The 19787-nt window shown below is 37.6% G+C and overlaps 1 protein-coding gene across 3 annotated transcripts in view; it reads right to left on the bottom strand.

The window, feature by feature from the left end:
• LOC115220683 (dmX-like protein 2) overlaps nt 1-19787 on the bottom strand; it is a 179075-nt gene that overhangs the window by 50849 nt on the left and 108439 nt on the right. For 2 of the 3 annotated variants that reach the window (XM_029790800.2, XM_029790802.2), the window contains exons 22-32: nt 18946-18987; nt 17518-17672; nt 15477-15596; nt 14893-14990; nt 14093-14258; nt 11524-12661; nt 9100-9691; nt 7996-8064; nt 2794-2909; nt 1794-2039; nt 634-773 (exon numbers count right to left, since the gene is read on the bottom strand). In XM_029790800.2, the coding sequence (XP_029646660.1) occupies nt 634-773; nt 1794-2039; nt 2794-2909; nt 7996-8064; nt 9100-9691; nt 11524-12661; nt 14093-14258; nt 14893-14990; nt 15477-15596; nt 17518-17672; nt 18946-18987 (2882 nt within the window). The remainder of the gene's footprint in view (nt 1-633; nt 774-1793; nt 2040-2793; nt 2910-7995; nt 8065-9099; nt 9692-11523; nt 12662-14092; nt 14259-14892; nt 14991-15476; nt 15597-17517; nt 17673-18945; nt 18988-19787) is intronic. The other variant, XM_029790801.2, reaches the window with a different exon arrangement.

The following is a 19787-nucleotide window of genomic DNA, read 5'->3' as shown; positions in this document are numbered from 1 at the left end:
TCTGGCCAGTTTGAACATAAAACAGGCAGAATACTTTTGGCCTGATATGGCTGGTTTAAATGCTAAAAGGTTAAACTGTTCTATACAGAGTTGCTGACATGGGCAGGGCAAACTTCAATACAATAAATTATGTGAAATGCCATCTGACATGACAAGCAAATTGTATGGGACGACATGTATGTAATACGAGTTGAATAATTTTGATTAATCTGAGAGTATCATGTGAATTATCCAATAAAAAGTTAAAAGTCATCAGAAATAGATGAATGTCCGAAAAAAAATAAACAAGGGGAATAACTCTTATATAAAAAAAAAAATCTTCACGTCCATCTCGGAATTGTTACTACTAATTCTTGAAAGTTCAATAGCAACAGTTCTGTCAGGGTGAAGAGTTGCAATATTCTGAGGAAGCAAGGACTGGGTGGGAAGCATATAAAAAAATAAATAAATATATAAATATAAATAAGAAAAAAAGTGGAAATTTTACCGGTGAGTGTGTTACATTATAAGGCACAAAAAGAAAATGACTCTCCCCAGACACAACAGAATCTGCTTCAACACACGAACTTATATAATTATATAAATACCGTTTGTAATAAAGAACGCGAAAAGTTTGCAGCAAGAAACGCTTACCTTTGTCATGAAATAAGTGATCATACTTAGTTCAGGCGGCACAAATCTTTCTTCGTATGTTTGTCTTTCATCTTTCCTTACTGAACCCATTGCCTTCATATGAACTTTCATTCTATGCTTAGCGGCATCATCCACAGGACCTAAATGCAAAGTTGAGGGTCACTTTAGCTAAATTATGTAAGAGAAACAATGATCAAATGCATGTCAGATGAGATGTCCAACCTGTCCCAAGCTATAAGACCGAACAAGATTCCTTTTGAATGGAAAACCACAAATTCCCAAACATGCACATATCATTGAGCAGATCTATGATCAAAGGTATTACTATCCTGTCTTCTTCTTTTTTCGACATAGTGTACCTTGGACAACATTATTTCATGTATCCTTTCTTCCTGTAGTTGCTTATCCTCAAGTTATACCCATGACAAACGTTTCCCTCTCCATGCTAGTGGTGTTAACCAAGGGAAAAAAAGGTAGCTAATGACTGAGCTTAGTATGAGTATTGTTGCAGGTGTTCTTATCAGGACAGAAGGATTTAAGACAACTTCCCACTGCAAGACAGCTCTAACAATTCTTCAAAATCTAAAAGTCAACCATGGCAGAATTTAAACTCAGAATATAAGGATGAAAAAAATACCTATTTCTTTACTACCCACAAGGGGCTAAACACAGAGAGGACAAACAAGGACAGACAAACGGATTAAGTCGATTATATCGACCCCAGTGCATAACTGGTACTTAATTTATTGGCCCCGAAAGGATGAAAAGCAAAGTCGACCTTGGCGGAATTTGAACTCAGAACGTAACTGCAGACGAAATACCACTAAGCATTTTGCCCAGCATGCTAATGGTTCTGCCAGCTCGCTGCCTTAAGGATGAAAAAAATACCATTAGGCATTTTGTCCAGTATGGTAATGATTCTGCCAGCTTGCAGTCTTTATAATTGATTTAGGCACAAAGCCAGCAATTTTGAGGGGAGGGATTAGTTGAATATATCAATTTTATCAACCTGAGTAGTACTTTGCTGGTACTTTGAAATGCAAAATCGACATTGACAGGATTTGAAATTAGAGTTGGAAGGAAGGGGAAAAAAGACAATAAAAGAAGTTGAAAACAGATGATTGATGAAGCAAGAGGGAATAGCTGATTGGGTTTCTTACCTTTGGGGAGAAGAACAGAATTTCTTTTGATTACAGTCTTAACACCTCCTCCAAACAGTGCTGCCCACGTCTGCTTGTCCAACTTGTGGGCTACAAGTCTATAGAGTAGGTGGACATCATAAGTAGCTAGGCCATTGATGAGCAGACACATGTAGACAGCCACCAATGATTCACATAAGAGTACATCTAACCTTGGAGATTCCTCATCACGCTCACGAACTAATAGGACACGTAAAGATGTCACACCTGAAAGATCAAAAAATAGTTCTTTAAAGTAGTGAAAATTTAGTTTTTGATGCTGGTTTTCCTTTTTGCTGTTAGTTTAGAACAAAAAAAGAGAATCTTGAATGATTATTTCACTTTTGGTATTGCATATTTTAGTGTTTCTTTTTACTCATGCAGTTAATATTTTTTTTAAAAGTTACGTATAAAACAGAGGCAAACTTTCTATAATTTATTGCTATGATATAATTTATTCATAAGTAATTTAGATAAAGAACTATATATAATTTATTCATAAATAATTTTAAAATACTAAAATGTTAAATCTTAGGCAAGACACATCACTCTGTATGAATACACTGAGATAGTTAACACCACACCATTAGTATAAAGAATACAAAAGTAAAACTTAAGACAAGACATACCACTATGTAAATACATCAACATATCTAACATCATCAGTATTAAGAATAATAAGGTGTTAAACCTTAGACAAGATACACAACTCTATATGAATACACTGACATATCTAACACCATTAGTATCAAGATTAATGAAGTGTTAAACTTTAGACAAGGAGCACCACTCTTCAATGTATAAACACATTTACATATCTAAAACACCATTAAAAATATTCTGACAACCTACAGAATTTAAGAAGTCAATTCCAACATTAAAAAAACCTGGTAGCACATTTCTTCATAGATGACCAATGAAAAAGTGACATGGAATAGAATAGCCAATAAAAGGTTTGTAAAGTGAAAAAGATTGTGTTTACCTGGCCACTTAGAAGGTGAAGTGTTCACAGCCTCTTCACATACACTACTGGGTAAACGACGTCGTTGGGGGTTCAATCCTGACATCAGATTGTTTGCTTGGCAAGAGATGTTATGACTGAAAATAACAATGTTTGTTTTCTTTTTAAATTTAAGACGTTAGAATCTTTGATGGTTGTGAACACAAATCAAAGGGTGTCACTGCCCTCACCCTACCCTTTTAATACAGCTACTATAACAAAATCTTCAAATCACACCCAACAATCTTTAACAAAAAAAACAAAACAAAAGACATATTGGACATAATCTTAGATATACCATATCTTCTGGTATACAGATGAAAATTTTCAGATCAACATTTTCAGCCCAAAATGTAGCTGACTTGGGAAGATCAAAAATTTCATGTAAAAATGAAGTAGGATTTGGAAAGATAATGATGATGTTTGAATGTTTAAGCAACACGTTTACACTATATACTACACCTAGAACCACGCTATTAGATGAGGAGTGTAATTCAAGACTTCTTGGTTTTCTGTGAATCGATTTTGATAAAACATTTCCCAGCCGGTTTGCACACTATGGCAACACCATTGTTATGTTTTCATTATTCTGGGCGACATCCTTTCTTTTTTTATTTCAGATTCTTCAATTTTTGGGTGAACCACGCTAATAGGTTTTGAATGAAAAGAGCCCATCTAGACATTTTTTTTTTTCAGAAAATGAAGAGTAATGATACATATTAAGCATACATTGAGTATATATTTAACAAAAAACCACAATAATATAATATTTATTGACATAATGAGTTATTTAGACACATGAGCGTCATTTCGACGGATAACTTCAAAAACCCTATGAGTCATGGAATCTGTTAATTTCTTAATAGTAGAAGGTTGGACTGCCTCTGCTGCAGCTTTGATGGTCGCCCATAAGACATCTTTCGATGTAAATTGGTGTCCATCGGCATAAACATCTTGTTTAATGATGGACCAAAGATTTTCGATAGAGTTGAGATCTGGAGATGCTGGTGGCCATATCAACCTTTTACCCTGTATGCCATAAGGACCTAGGAATGTTTGGGTGGCCCTAGCAGAGTGGGGGGGGAGGAGCATTGTCATACATGAATACAAGATTCCTTAGAAGCGACAGCGGTATATCCCCTAGCCAGGGATCCAAGGCCTCCTTCAGGAGATTGCAGTAAGCAGCTGCAGTTTAAAGTAACTGCATTAACCCATTCAGGTACCCCAACTCGGCCAACAAGTCTCTCCCCAATAAAACCAGCCCACAATGTGACTCCTCCATCCTGTTGCTGACGTTATAGACGTTGGTGACTCTCATCTCCAAAATAGACCCAACCATTTGCCCAACCATCAGTGAACAGGACACAACTTGTGTCTAATGTCATATACTTTTGGGCCTATTGAAGCTTCAAACTCTTGTGATAGGGCAGTTTAAGGGGTTCTCACACAGAAGCCATGGTCCTGAGGATGCAATTTCTAGTGGTTTTTGGTACATGAGAATGTCCAAAGGCAGTGAAAATGGCTTTGCTTGTTTCTCCAGGTTTCCCATGTAATTTGCGGAGAATATTCCTTAAATCCCTAGCTGTCACAGTCTTGGAGATCCCACAATTGGATTGCTTCTGCCCTGGCAAAAGGTCCTTCAGGAATTGTCTAGCTGTGCCCACACGATGACCTAACTTCTCTGCAATGACACGAAAAGAGGTGCCTTTAGCACTTTCTTTGATGATGACAGACTTTTCTTCATCATTAAGACCTTTTCCATGTCCCTTTCTTCTTAGAGAGGAGCAAAGGTATTAGCGTGGTTCACCCAAAAACTGAAGAATCTGAAATAAAAAAAAGAATAATACACAGAATAATGAGAACAACAATGATGTTGCCATAGTGTGCAAACCAGTTGGGAAAAGTTTTATCAAAACTGATTTACAGAAAACCAAGAATTCCTAAATTTCCCTCCTACGCTATTAGCATGGTTCTGGGTGTACATTGATTTGTATGCCAAAAAATATATGGTATTATATCTGTGAACGAGAGAAAAATAATTGAAGATGGTCTGCTGGATCAGGGCAGATTTGGAGTTAATCCTTTGGCATTCAGGTTACCGTTTCAAATAATGTTTATTGATTCATATCATTTTGAAATAATCATGCATCGTCTTGTGGAGTTGAGATTTCAATGATGTGATAGTTTAGTTTTAGAATGATATTGTAAGAGGCCAGATCTGGAGAATTTGAACATGAAATAGGTAGAATATTTGCGCCAGACATGGCTGGTTTAAAAACCAAAATGGTAAACAACGACAACAATAACAACAGTAATACAAACACAAAGATGTTTACAATTCCAATAAAATTAATCAGTAAATGGAAAATGTAAAACAAAGTAGAAAACAGGGTCATAGAAGTGGGTATTTATGAGTGGTGAGTCAGGATTTGGGACATGTTAGAATAAGATGTGGCTTATACAGAAATGATGGTTAAGTTACAAGGAGGATTATAAAAACTGGAGTTTAGAGAAGAAATAACACTTAACTTTGGAAGGAAAATCACAGCTGTTTTGGGACAGAACCACAATCCAAACATTAGCAGGGATAATTGATAAAAACAGCACTGTATCTGATAAAACCATAAGTACAGTTGCTGATAAATTACCAAGTATTACAGGTGGTAAAATATTGAGTCCAAGGGATTGATTAAGCAATAAGATTTATATATAAAAAGTAATAAGGAGTAGGGTGGATAAAACAATAGGCCAAATGGACTATATTTTAAATAAAACAATAGGTAGGTGGGTATCAAGGGCAAGAGTTAGAGTGGAAGTACATGTTATGAACGAGCTGTGATTGGATTAACAACTGGATTTATATATATATATATATATATATATATATATATATATATATAATATATATATATATATATATATATATATATATATATATATATATATATATATTCCATTGGGTGACAAGTTCAAAGGAAGCTATATCCAGGCACTTCGGATAAAACACTTAAAGATATATCTATATACATACATACATGTATGTATGTATGTATGTATGTACACACACTCACCCACACACACTCAAATATATATATATATATTGTAGTTCATAACAAGCATTGTGGAATGCTGTTAAAAGTGAATTACAACTTCACACTGTCGCAAGTTGGGGTAAAAAGACAAAGGCCAAACAAAGATTTATACTTTTTTATCTCTTTTTACAATATTTTGGCAAAAAAGGCCCACATCAAGATAAAACAATGACTGATCTTAGCTCTGTTCTGCATACTTATATAGAGAAATGGGGAAATAAGTTGTGACATTCAGAGACAGGTAGTGTTAAATTGGGCAGTTAACTTTGTGGTTGATGGTGCACTTTAATAAATTAATTATTGAAAATGGTGCAGGTGTCCATGTAATTAAGTTTGTTTCTCAAGCACATGATTTTGGATTCAGCCCTTCTGTGTGGCAATGACACCTTGGGCAAGTGTCTTCTACTATAGTCCAGGGGTCATCTACAGCTTTGTGACTAAATTTGGCAAATAGAAACTGAGAGAAGCCTATTACCATCATCATCATTTAATGTCCATTTTCCATGCTGGCATGTGTTGGATGGTTTGACAGGACTACACTAAATTCTGTTGTCTACTTTGGCTTGTCTTCTACAGCTGGATGCCATTCCTAATGCCAACCACTTTACAGAGTGAAGTGGGTTCATTTTACGTGACATCACTACCATGCATGCATGTATGAGAGGGACTCCTTTTCTTGATATCATGTGACAGTTGTAAACAAAAGTCACAGTTACACAAGTGGTGTCCATTGTTTCCAATCTTCTTTGAAGTCTGGTCTGGCTGTGGGAAATATTGCTTTACTTGCATACAAGTGATGGTTGGTGACAGGAAGGGCATTTGGCTAGAGAAAACCTGTCGTGACAAATTCTACCTGGCCCATGTGAGCATAGAAAAGTGGTTGTTAAAATGATGATGGTCTCTTCTCATATTTCTAATATTCCATTCTGCATTTCTGAGGGTGATATGTTCTGGTTATAACTTATCTTCAAGAGGTTTTCAAACCAAAGACACATTTGTGTAAATGTGTTCCATTGATACAGACCTGCAGTTTGCAAACGGTATCCCAGTGCCAATGTAATACCTATTTCTTTATTACCCACAAGGGGCTAAACACAGTGAGGACAAACAAGGACAGACAAATGGATTAAGTCGCTTATATCGACCCCAGTGTGTAACTGGTACTTATTTAATTGACCCCGAAAGGATGAAAAGCAAAGTCGACCTCGGTGGAATTTGAACTCAGAATGTAGCGTCAGAGGAAATACCGCTGAGCATTTCGCCCGGTGTGCTAACGATTCTGCCAACTCACCGCCTTTATCCAATGTAATACCTTTTGAGCATATTATATGCTATTTAGTATACTATATTAGATCATGAATACATATCCACCTTGTAGATTGGGTAGTTGGCCACTGTACACACACTATTGCTGTGTTGGGGCTGATTGTGAAACGGACATTTTCTCAGGAAGGCTCAGAGATTGTGGTTGCATATCCAGTTTTTCCCTCCAGATCACTTGGCAGATAACAGTAGTAACTGCTGTCATGTGTAACAGCTTTAGAAATTACTGTTACTGGAACTGTTTAGCTTCAGTTGGGATTTATAATATGAGGCTATTTTGGGGTGATAAATATTAGAGGATAAAAATCTTATGCAGTGAGCAAATATGGCATGCAATAAGTGTGACATTTTCAAACTGCACCATATGTGTAAAAGAACATGTTCACATGAATATTTCTTTGATGAGAAATTATTGTAATCAAGACATTTTAGTTACCATCAAACAAAACCACTGAAGGAATTATTGTTATTGAAAATCTGGAAATAAAAGAATCCATTCTTAATAAAATATTGAAGCCCAATCTTGATTTGAAAGGGGCTTTTTAAGCCAAAATATTGACATATAAAAATGTTAATTTTTGTTTCCGTCATAATTCCTTTATTTCCAACTTGCATTCAAAAATACTTAGGAATATACACAAATATACAATATGTATGCATGCATGCATATAAACACATGTATATCAGTGCATGTGTGTGTGTGTGTGTGTGTGTGTGTATAAACAATATATATGTCTGAAAGGGATAGAACCGAGTATGACAGAGATACCTGGGGAATTGTCCAGAATGTCTTCTAGACATTTTATAATTACGTCGCATAGTTTTTCGTGTCTGTTCTCTGAAAAATAAGGTTTGGTTGCAGGGAGGAAGGAAAAAATAGAGTTTATCATTTTATCTCTGATAGGGCATTTAAAGAAATATTTATTTATAACTTGGTAAGTTGCTAGAAAGAGCAGCACCCAGGACCTGTATGATCAGTGGAGGACCAGTAATCTAGTTTGCTAAATGCAACCAAGGGACAAGTAGTAATAGTATTAGTATTCTATTACTGCAGAAGGCAGATATGTTTCACTCAAAATTTCGTTTCCCTTAACTGCAGAAAGCAATTTATATACCAATCTACCTTTTTGAGGAAACATTTCCTGTTGGGATATGTCAAGTTTACTAAAGCAATATGACTAGCAAAAAATTACCAATTCTACCATTTGGTAGATATCCAAACATCGTTACTGGAATAACCATGAAATATTTATTTTCACAGTGAAAGGATTCAATTGGATGATGGATTAGGTGCAACCTCATCCCTACAAAAAAAAAAAAAGCAATCTATTCCTTAGACATAAAAGTAGTTTCTATCTGACCAATTTAATCCCAAGGTTTGAACTGACTCAAAAATATACTGGAAACAAAAACTGTCGAAAGTGCTATGCATCAGATTGACTCTGGACCTATATAATTGCAGAGCAATAATTTATACAACTTTGATGAACCAACAAGGTAACCTCTATGTAATCTGCTAGATGTAACAGTTATATGTTTTTGCTTCTAAAGCAGTGGATCCCAACCATTTTTGCACCATGGACAGTTTTTATGCAAGGCAATTTTTCCATGGATTGGGGCATCGTCCACATAACAAAACAAAATAAAGTGCATAATATATTTACATATATAATACACGTATAATGCAAAAACACCTTGCAGGCTGTAATAGTCGATAATACAGAAATAAAATTTAAATATATATATTCTTTCTGTGTGACTTGATACCAAATGATCCCAGGCTCAGTGGTTGGGGCCCCCCGACCCTAAAGACTTTTGCTTGTTTTAGAAATGAAAACAATTTCTCAAATAAAATCTAAATCATTGTACTCACCTAGTAAATCCTTCAAGACCCATCTCTGTTCTTTGGTTTTGATTAATCATGGAATTATCTATGTCACACAAGCATTGGTAAATGGACGATGACAGAGCAACGCTGAGGTTGCGCATCATCCACACGATATTCGTTTGGCAATTGAGGCTAGGTGGCATAGAAAACTCTACGATTGAGTGCAACAAATCCTGAGTTAGGTTTTGCAAATATTGGATTGGATCAGCAATGACTGTCTTTGAACTGGCAATACTGGCAGAAAGTAGAGGTAGCGTTGTCGGGAATGGCAACGGTGAGAGCAGCTGTTGCTGGGTGCGTTCCTGTTGCAGTTCTTGCAGCAGAAGAAGCAACTCCATCTGAACTGATGCTAAACCGCCAGTTCCGGAACCTTGTAGAATGCAGTAGCTAAGAAGCGTGCGCAAAAGTTGTTGATTGACCTTCAGCCACTGTTTCCGACGAGCAGCCCTTGACAGTTTTGCTTCGAAATTCATCTTTTCTGCATGGATGATTTGGTGCAAAGATGGACGAGAGTCTCTCCTAATACTGCCAATTGCTTCCTCGCCGATGTTTGAATCCTGACTAATGTCAAGATCTCCTGTGTAAAGAGAAGTCACAGAACACAAATCAGTAGCAGACTTTATAACAGATATCAGGTTTCACTAAACAAATTCTATACTATATATATATATATATATATATATATATGAATATATATACATACATATACAGATCATTATCATTTTACATTCCTTCCTAGGCAGACATATATGGTCTAACCCATACCAACATATCTAACTCATAGTGAATATATTTACACACACACACACACACACACACACACACAAGATGCATCCAAAAAGTATCCAATTTTAATTTTTTTCCCTCCAAAACGAATGCTGCATGGGCAAAATCCATTGGGCGAGAGGTGATGCCACTCTTCCAGCACATGGATGAAGATTTTCAAACAAACTGAAAGGCCAGGTTAGTTACTGGCTGTTATGGCTAGAGTACAGGTGTGTAGTGGGTACTTGTCAGGTTTTTGCTTTCACACAAGGTGACTGAATGCATAGAGCTGAAAGCATAAACCCTTGTCTCATCACCAGTGATGATGTTCTTCATTAAGTCTGGCTCATGGTTGGCAGAGTCCAGCATGTGCTGAGAATTTCCAAGTGGAGTTGCTTCTGCTGCTTGTTTGTTTGTTTGTTGAGCGTAGCGGTCTTCGTCCCTTTAGTGGGAGAAGTCCGAAACGTGGTCCTTTGCTATTCGTAAGGCTCGCAGAAGAGAAAGCAGGTCAACCCCCACACAGGGCACTGTCTTGGGACAAATGCTTTTCATAGTGGCCCTCTCAGATATGCCCTCAGCTCCCTGGATAGCCACCCTTGTTAGCTGCACAGACGATACAAAAGTCTCACAGAAAATACAGAACCCTAGCGATGTTGCACACCTGCAGCAGGAGTTGGACTCAATTTACAGATGGGCTGAGGACAATAATATGCAGTTTAACGCTGAAAAATTCCAAGCCCTTTGCTATCCCAGCATCAAAAACTGAATATAAAACTTACAGGGTATACTGGTCCACAGGGGATTACAATCCCAGAACCTAAATCAGTGAAGGACCTAGATATCAACATGAGTGATGATACCTCTTTCCAATTGCACATTACCAGGATGGCGACCAAGTGCAGATGACTGGCGGGTGGATCATGAGAATGTTCAGAACCAGAGAGAATGAAACCATGGTGGTCCTCTGGAGGGCATTTGTCCTCAGCCACCTGGATTACTGCTCCCAGCTATGGTCACCCAACAGTGTAAAATTAACAGCGGACCTTGAAGCAATCCAGCAAAGCTTCACAACGAAGATCGTCTCGTTACAACAGCTCAGCTACTGGGAAAGGCTGAAACAGCTAAGACTCTACTCCGTCTTTCTTTGGTGTATACTTTTTCTTTTTCCTGTTAGCCATTAGGTTAGTTGTCTCACTATTGAGACATTCCATTTCAGGGAGTGTGTATCTAGTGGAAGGTGTATGCCAAATCTAGTATTATGTTTGATATAGTGTATATTAAGAGTAATGGATAGCTGGAGTGTATGTGTGTGGATGTGTGATACCACGGTAAAAGCATATATACATATCCAGATATGACATATGATGATAACTGGAGACTAAAATTGCAAATATATAGTGTAAAGATAAAGTTAATAGTCTAGATAATTGCCATAAAGCAAGTTAGTTATATCATCAATATTGACTTGGATTTGAATCGTTTTGAGAATTTAATATATGAAAATGTGTATAATTTATCGAACAGTAAATCTCAGTTTTTTTTCAGCTTTAGTTAAGACACAATAGTCTGGGTAAAATTTGATGATAAACTAAAGTATAACGTAAGGGAAGACCAAAGAGGGTAAAATAAGACCACCATACTTACCATCCATTAAATATTGGGAGTTTGACTTGCCTCCACCATAGCTGCATAACACTCGCAGACATTCCACCTCCTTCTCCAACCAAATATACAACTGGTAGCGCATTTGGCCACCATCGACCTCAAAGCCAGTTGCTAACGTCCGTAATTCCTCCATCATCACCTTCAGGCAGGCAATGAACTTGTACTGCTGTGCCATTATGTCGACTTCAGTGACTTTCTTATCATAAGACAAATCATCATCTGTTTCTTTGGCCGGCACAGAGTTTTTGCGGCTGCTACCTTTTGTGGCACAATCAGACTCATTGTCTGACCTCTCTGAATTCTCATCGAGAGTGAGGTCAAGTTTTTCATCAAAGTCGGTGTTTAATGAAGTAATCGGCATGCCCCAGTCGAAGTCAACGGATCGCTGATGTGACAAGGTTTGAACTGGTTCACCCCAATCATAGCTTTCGGCGGAATCTTGGAACTGTGTTGGTTGACTTAGATCTGCTGGTGCCATAGCCATTTTCAAAGATGACCTGCGGTCAAATATTTCGGAAATTTGGTATTGACCTGGAGTTTCGATTTCAATAACTTCTTCATAGTCTACGAGTGGAGGTAGTTTAGAGAGAACCTCAAGGGCCAGAAGTGGGCAACCATTTTTGAAATGTGCATGAGCTGTTGTGAAAAACAGTCTGCGTTCCACAGGAGTGATGCAATCATCATTAGTGGCATTCTTATCACGAATACCAATGTGAGTGCTCTGAGAAACAAGTGGCATTTCGGCAGCTCTGGAAACTTTGTTTTGTCGAATGATGAGTGGGTGGGCTCGGAGAAAATTGTAGAAGTTAAATACGCTAGGGCTGGAGAAATATTTCTCTCCGTCATCCTGTTCTTCAAGCATATGTCCTGCTCCGACCCCAGTTTGGAGAAGGGTTTGCAGAGCACCGTCATGGTCTTTCAACATCCATAATACAATGCTGCGAAGGAATGGATCAGGGTGAGCTTTGCTGGGAAGGTAATTTTGACCATTTTCATTACAGCCAAGTATTTTGGTATATAGAATCTTTTTTGCACTTTCTGGTAGCCCATCAGCACCGTCATATAGGCGGCAAATAACTAATGCAAGCTGGATATCTTTCAAACGATCCAGACACACCTTTGAAATGAAATAGACAAAAAAACAGAAATGTAAGCTCTGCAGTTCATTGAAATATATTAAGAGAGATTTAACAACCTCTAATTTTCTACATTCTAAAAAAAAAAAAGGCATAGAAATAGAAGAAAAAATTCGAAAAATTTAAGAAATTAGTTTCAGGTGTGGCTGTGTGATAAGAAGCTTGCTTCCCAACCACATGGTTCCAGGTTCAGTCTCACTGCATGGCACCTTGGACAAGTTGGTCTTCTACTATAGCCTTGGGTCAACCAAAGCCTTGTGAGTAGATTTGGTAGACAGAAATTGAAAAAAGCCTGTTGTGTGTGTGTGTGTGTGTGTTTGCATGTGTATCTTTTTGTGTTTGTGCCCTCACCACTTGACAACCAGTGTTGGTGTGTTTGCATCCCTGTAACTTAGCAGGTTGGCAAGAGACTAACAGAGTACCAAGCTTAAAAGAAAAGTACTGGGCTTGATTCATTCAACTAAAAATCAAAGGTGGTGCCCCAGCATGGCTGCAGTCTAATGACTGAAAGAAGTAAAAGATAAAAGCTAAAATCTCCTAAAAATCTAAAATAACAAAAAAATATCTGATAAAAACTAAATTTCCCCAAGTAAATCCTATAACAGACTCAACTGCAGAGTCATGGACATGTCACTACCTGAAGATTATGCCAACATTTATTAGCTCCAGGTAAGCCCTGACTAGACAAACTTCTTAGCCCCTGAGCCCTATCTTTACCAAATTATTAGATTCTTTCAAAATTCTTTAAAAAGTTATGTTTAATGTATTTGACAGCATGGACATATTAAATGCACTGCGATTTCAGCAGCATGTATTCAAGAGAAAAAGTTTGCAGTACATTTAAGCATGTGTAATATAGATCCAACTTTGTATATAGGACCAAAGGGGAATTTTTCTGACATTTTTTTATTTGGAATAAAAAGTAGGTGCAGGAGTGGCTGTGTGGTAAGTAGCTTGTTTACCAACCACATGGTTCCGGGTTCAGTCCCACTGTGTGGCACCTTGGGCAAGTTTCTTCTACTATAGCCTCGGGCCAACCAAAGCCTTGTGAGTGGATTTGGTAGACAGAAACTCAAAGAAGCCCATCGTATATATTTATATATATATGCATGTGTGTGTTTGTGTGTCTGTGTTTGTCCCCCTAGCATTGCTTGACAACCGATGCTGGTGTGTTTATGTCCCCGTTACTTAGCGGTTCGGCAAAAGAGACCGATAGAATAAGTACTGGGCTTACAAAAGAATAAGTCCCGGGGTTGAGTTGCTCGATTAAAGGCGGTGCTCCAGCATGGCCGCAGTCAAATGACTGAAACAAGTAAGAGAGTAAAGAGTATGTCTTATATGCACACAAAAAATGGTATGTAGATTGGATGAAGTTTAGAAGAGAACCATAAGAGAGTCTAATTATTACCAACCTCAACTGCATCAGACAATGAGTTCCCGAGGAGGAAGAAAGCGGCTGCATGAAGAAATCGCTGACGACCGAGGAGTGCAAATGCATTCTTTAAAGCAGCTTTCCGCCAACGTTCTTCATTGAAGTTGTTGTGGAAGAATTCACTCATCTTTTTGTCATTCACTGATCTGTAGCAGCAACAATGTTAAAAAAAGGGCATCACAGATTTAAGAAATTCTAATAGCGTTAATGGAAATTTATTCAACGAAGTGAGCATCGAAAACAACAAAAAGCCTAATTAGAAGTAACTATGTGATGAGGAAAAGACAACAGAGCTACATGTTGGAGAACAGGGAATTAATTTGATAAAAAGCTACATGTTATAAAACAGAGGGTTACTTGGCACAACAGGATCGATTTAACACAAGACTATATGCAGAACAGGGGATTAGTTTAGCACAAGGTTACATTTTGTGGAACAAAGGAGGATTTTGGTTCAAGGATTACTTAGGCTACATGTTGTAGAACAAGAAACTACTTTAGTGTAGGGATACATGTTACAGAACAGGAGATTACTTGGGCACAAGGCCATATGTTGTACAACAGGGAATTAATTTGGCACAAAGCCACAAGTAAAACAAGGAATAATTTACACCAGTATATGACCTCAGTATATGACTGGTACTTGAGACTCTATAACTGTAAGTGCCATGTTATGCATCACTAATCATTTGATATCATAGGCCAACATGTTGCTGACATGGATATACGATTAAGACAAAACAAACAAAACAAAAAACGAGAAAGAAGAAAACTCTTTACCTGAACAAACCCCACAAAATGCCTTTTTTCTTCATTGCAAGATAAAATATTGCAGAATCCATTGGATCTTTGTTGGCTTGGAATGCAGCTTTTGCTACCTAACAGTGGAGAGAGTAAAATTTTAAAAATGGTAAAATAATAAAAATAAGAGTTAATTTCAAAAGAAAAAAAGAAAGAAGAAATGTAGTAGGTAAGTTGCAGAAGAGCCATTCTAACCATTTGATTACATACAAAACTGTTAAAATTCCTTTAAATTTATTTCATGGGGTACCAAAGCTGTTAAATTCACTTTAAAGTTTAAGTACATATCGTGTGTGTCAAAAATTAACAGCTTTGTGTGTTATTAAATGGTTGGAAAGGCTCCTCCAGGATATAATAGCTTCAGTTTTGAGAGACTGTCTCAGATCAAGTGATTTGTGAGATAAATACAACTCCAAAACAACAATAACAATAATAATAATTCTTTCTACTATAGGCACAAAACAGGCAATTTTGATAGAGAGAGGGAAGAACAAGAACAAGAACAAGAAGAAAAAGAAGAATGAGGAGGATTAAAGTTGTGTTCTTCAAGAAGTCTGTCTTACCTTCTCAATGGTTTTCCGCAGCTGGTTAATATTTGTGATCCACCAACCAGCACCATATTGCTTCAAGTCACTCCAAGTGGGTTCACCTTTTTTCATACTAGGGATACATGCAAGGAGCTCCTGAAACATAGCAATAACAACAATGGGAATCAGTGAACTGTTAAAAGGAAGGAAGTGTGCTTTGATTAAAAGGAAAACTAATTGTAAAAGATAATTTTTTCCCTCTTCTCCGCACCAGGAATTGTGTTTTATCTTGATTTTTTTTCTTTTATTTGTTTCGGTCATTGGACTGCAGCCATATTGGGGAACTGCCTTGTGGAGTTTTAGTTGAACATATATCAAACCTTTGTGCTTACGATTTTTGTTTTGTTGAAGCTTGGACTTATTCTAACATTCTCTTTTGTCGAACTGCTAAGTTATGGGGACATAAACAAACCAATACCTATTTCTTTACTACCCACAAGGGGCTAAACACAGAGGAGACAAACAAGAACAGACAGACAGATTAAGTCGATTATATCAACCCCAGTGCATAACTGGTACTTAATTTATCGACCCCGAAAGGATGAAAGGCAAAGTCGACCTCGGCGGAATTTGAATTCAGAATGTAACGGCAGACGAAATACGGCTACACATTTCGCCCGGTGTGCTAATGTTTCTGCCAGCTCGCTACCTTCACACACACACACATATATATATATATATATATATATATATATATAATATCATCATCATCATTGCTTAACGTCCATTTTCCATGCTGGCATTGGTTGGACGGTTTCACTTGGGACCAGCAAGCCAGGAGGCTGCACCAGGCTCTTATCTGATCTAGCAAGGTTTCTATAGCTGGATGCCCTTCCTAAAGCCAACCACTCCATTTTGCCTGGCGTGCTAACGTTTCTGCCAGCTCACCGCCTAGCTGTCAAGAAGTGGAGGGGAGATGACAAACACAGACGCCAATACATATACACACACACATGGCAGACTTGTTTCAGCTTCCGCCTACCAAATCTGTTCACAAGGCTTTGTCGGTCACCCTGAAACTATGGTCAAAGACTAAGAAGGTGCCATGCAGTGGGACTGAACTTGGAACCATATGGCTGGGAACCAAGCTTCTCACCACACATTGTCTTTTGTGAATACCAGTGATGCTAATTACAGACTACCAAAGGGACAATCACCGAGCCATTACATTTTCAATGGTAGGAGTAACGAGGGTGTGAATGAAGATGAACAGAACTAAACACCAAGAAGTGTTTGACTTCAAATGCCATTGCTTCTACTGTTTTTTTCTTCTCAGAATAAAGCAGCATGTTTAATTGGAATGTAAAATCAGAAAAGAAAATTCACATGAAGAATTAGATTCTAATAAAACAGAACAGTTTTAGTCAGACTTTCTTGAATGCTGAATACTTTTGGGATGTGAAACAGGAAACCCCAGATGACTTGAGCAACAAACTCAGGAGGCGCAATGGCCCAATGGTTAGGGCAGCGGACTTGCGGTTGGAGGATCGCGGTTTCGATTCCCAGACTGGACGTTGTGTGTGTTTATTGTGCGAAAACACCTAAAGCTCCACGAGGCTCCGACAGGGGGTGGTGGCGACCCCTGTTGTACTCTTTTGCTCCAACTTTCTCTCACTCTTTCTTCCTGTTTCTTGTCCCCGACTTCCTACGCAACCGCTGAGCCTGGATGCGCATTCATCCATCCGTCGATGCTCTCGGTGTTGGGGGTTGACCTGCTTTCTCTTCTGCAAGTCTTATGAATAGCAAAGGACCATGTTTCGGACTTCTCCCATCTTGTGAGCTCTGGGACGAAGACCGTTTGCTCAACAGCAACAGCAGCAAACTCAAGATAAATTGAGTAGAAAACTTAGGATGAGTTGCACTGGAAACTCAAGAGGATTTGAGCAGGGAAGCTCACAATGATAGGCCAGGAAACGCAAGAACACTTGAGCAGAAACCAGTGTTGAACAGAAAACACAAGGGGACTCGATTTGAAAAGTCCCAACAAAGTCAAGGAAAAACTACATGCATTAACTACCTCTGTAGCTTCAGAATGGAAGGCCCAAACAATGTAGTGGGAACGCAGTCCTTCTTTTTGTAGCTGTCTTCTCTGGTGGGGTGGCAGTGTCCTTGCCAGGTAAGAATGAAATCGCATCGCCAGTAAAAATTTGATTCCACATTCATCCATAGATTCTGGAAAATAAGTTAAAACAGTTGCTGAAATTAGTAGAAAACAAACGAACAAACACAAATTTTATTTAACAATTTGCTTAAATAATTTAGTCAAAGAAGGCTGATCTGACATCTCCAGGTTCTTAACAACTTTGGTGGAAAGAATGGCATAAAATTTAGATTTGAATGTTACCAAAGAACAAAGTTATTACATAAGTTTTTTTTTTGTATTTTCTTGCTTTTGTTTTTAATCCTGTTCTTTAACAAGTTCAAAGTTTTTGGTGCAAGCTGAATAGGAATATACTGTGTTTGAAAAGAATACAAAAACAAAAAAAGCAAGTTGTTCTCAGTTGGAAAGCTTTTGATCATAGATCTGTCCATTAAGGAGAGCGAGTGACCTAGGGCTAAACTACAATAACCCATATTAGAACAATTTAGTGATACACACACACACACATACTTTTAGTAATGAATAGAGATATTACACATTTAAAAAAACATTCCCAAAATCACCAGTTTGTGTCACTTCATGATTCCCTGGAATCAACTTTTGATTGATATTCTTCATAGAGAAACAGGTTTTTCTCAAACAAACTCACAGAACCTTTCAGTCATTTGACTGCGGCCATGCTGCAGCACCGCCTTTAGTCGAGCAAATCGACACCAGGACTTATTCCTTGTAAGCCTAGTACTTCTTCTATCGGTCTCTTTTGCCGAACCGCTAAGTAACGGGGATGTAAACACACCAGCATTGGTTGTCAAGTGATGTTGGGGGACAAATACAGACACAAACACATACGATGGGATTCTTTCAGTTTCTGTCTACAAATCCACTCACAAGGTTTTGGTCGGCCTGAGGATATAGTAGAAGACACTAGCCCAAAGTGCCACGCAGTGGGACTGAACCCAGAACCATGTGGTTGGTAAGCAAGCTACTTACCACACAGCCACTACTGTGCCTATTATTTATTTATTTATTATTATTATTAAGGTGGTGAGCAGGCAGAATCGTTAGCACACTGGAGGAAATGCTTAGCAGTATTTTGCCAGTTGCTTTGTTCTGAGTTCAAATTTTGTCAAGATCCACTTTGTCTTTCATCCTTTCAGGGTTGATAGATTTACTACCAGTAAAACACTAGGGGTCAATGTCATCGACTAGTACCTTCCCACCAAATTTCAGGCCTTGTGTCTTTAGTAGAAACGATTATTACTATTATTATTACTATTATTATTATTAAATACTGTCAATGTTAGTGGGGGCAGGTTGTAGATAAGATTGAGAGTAATACTCTACCTGTATTGGGTGGAGTTATATCGGTATCTGTACGTTGGTTGTCTGCAAATTATATATATATAGAGAGATACATTATTAAATATACATATAACAACGATGATAATATATTATACACTATATGATAACTAACATATATACATGTGGCAATATGCTATACTTTATATGACAACAAATACATATAATTATGTACACACATATATGAAGTGAAATGGTTAATATATTTTCAATTATAAATATAAAATATAATTAGATACATAAGGAACACATTTCCTGTCACCAACACAGACACAAAATTACATCCACCCATGTTTCTAATATTCATATCGACATATGAACAGTAAATTTTTGAGCGTGTATATATAAATATACACACACACACACATGCCATAGAGATGAATGCCACAGTGGAGTATGTACAAAGAATGTAGAAGAACAGAACTAAATGTTGAGAAGTATTTAGTCTGGTGCTGTATTGCTTATTCCACTGTTTTACAAACACAAGTAACTCAATCTGAACAAAAAAAAAAAATAAACAAGAAAAGGAAAAAACTGGCTACAACACCAACAAGTCTGAAAACCTACAAGTCTAATCATTAAACAGTGTGAACACTAAACTATTCTGAATGCTAAGAGTCTAAATGCTAACAAGTCTGAACGCTAACAAGTCTGAATGCTAACAAGACTGAATGTTAAGACATCTGAACACTAACAAATCTGGATGTTAACTAGTCTGAACACTAACAAGTCTGAACGCTAACTAGCTTGAATGCTAACTAGCTTGAATGCTAACAAGCTTGAATGCTAACTAGCTTGAATGCTAACTAGCCTGAATGCTAACTAGC

This window comes from Octopus sinensis, linkage group LG17, assembly GCF_006345805.1.
Source record: "Octopus sinensis linkage group LG17, ASM634580v1, whole genome shotgun sequence".
Classification (NCBI taxonomy): domain Eukaryota; kingdom Metazoa; phylum Mollusca; class Cephalopoda; order Octopoda; family Octopodidae; genus Octopus; species Octopus sinensis.
The sequence above is the reverse complement of the archived record's forward strand: the minus strand, read 5'-3'. Positions and strand labels throughout refer to the sequence as shown.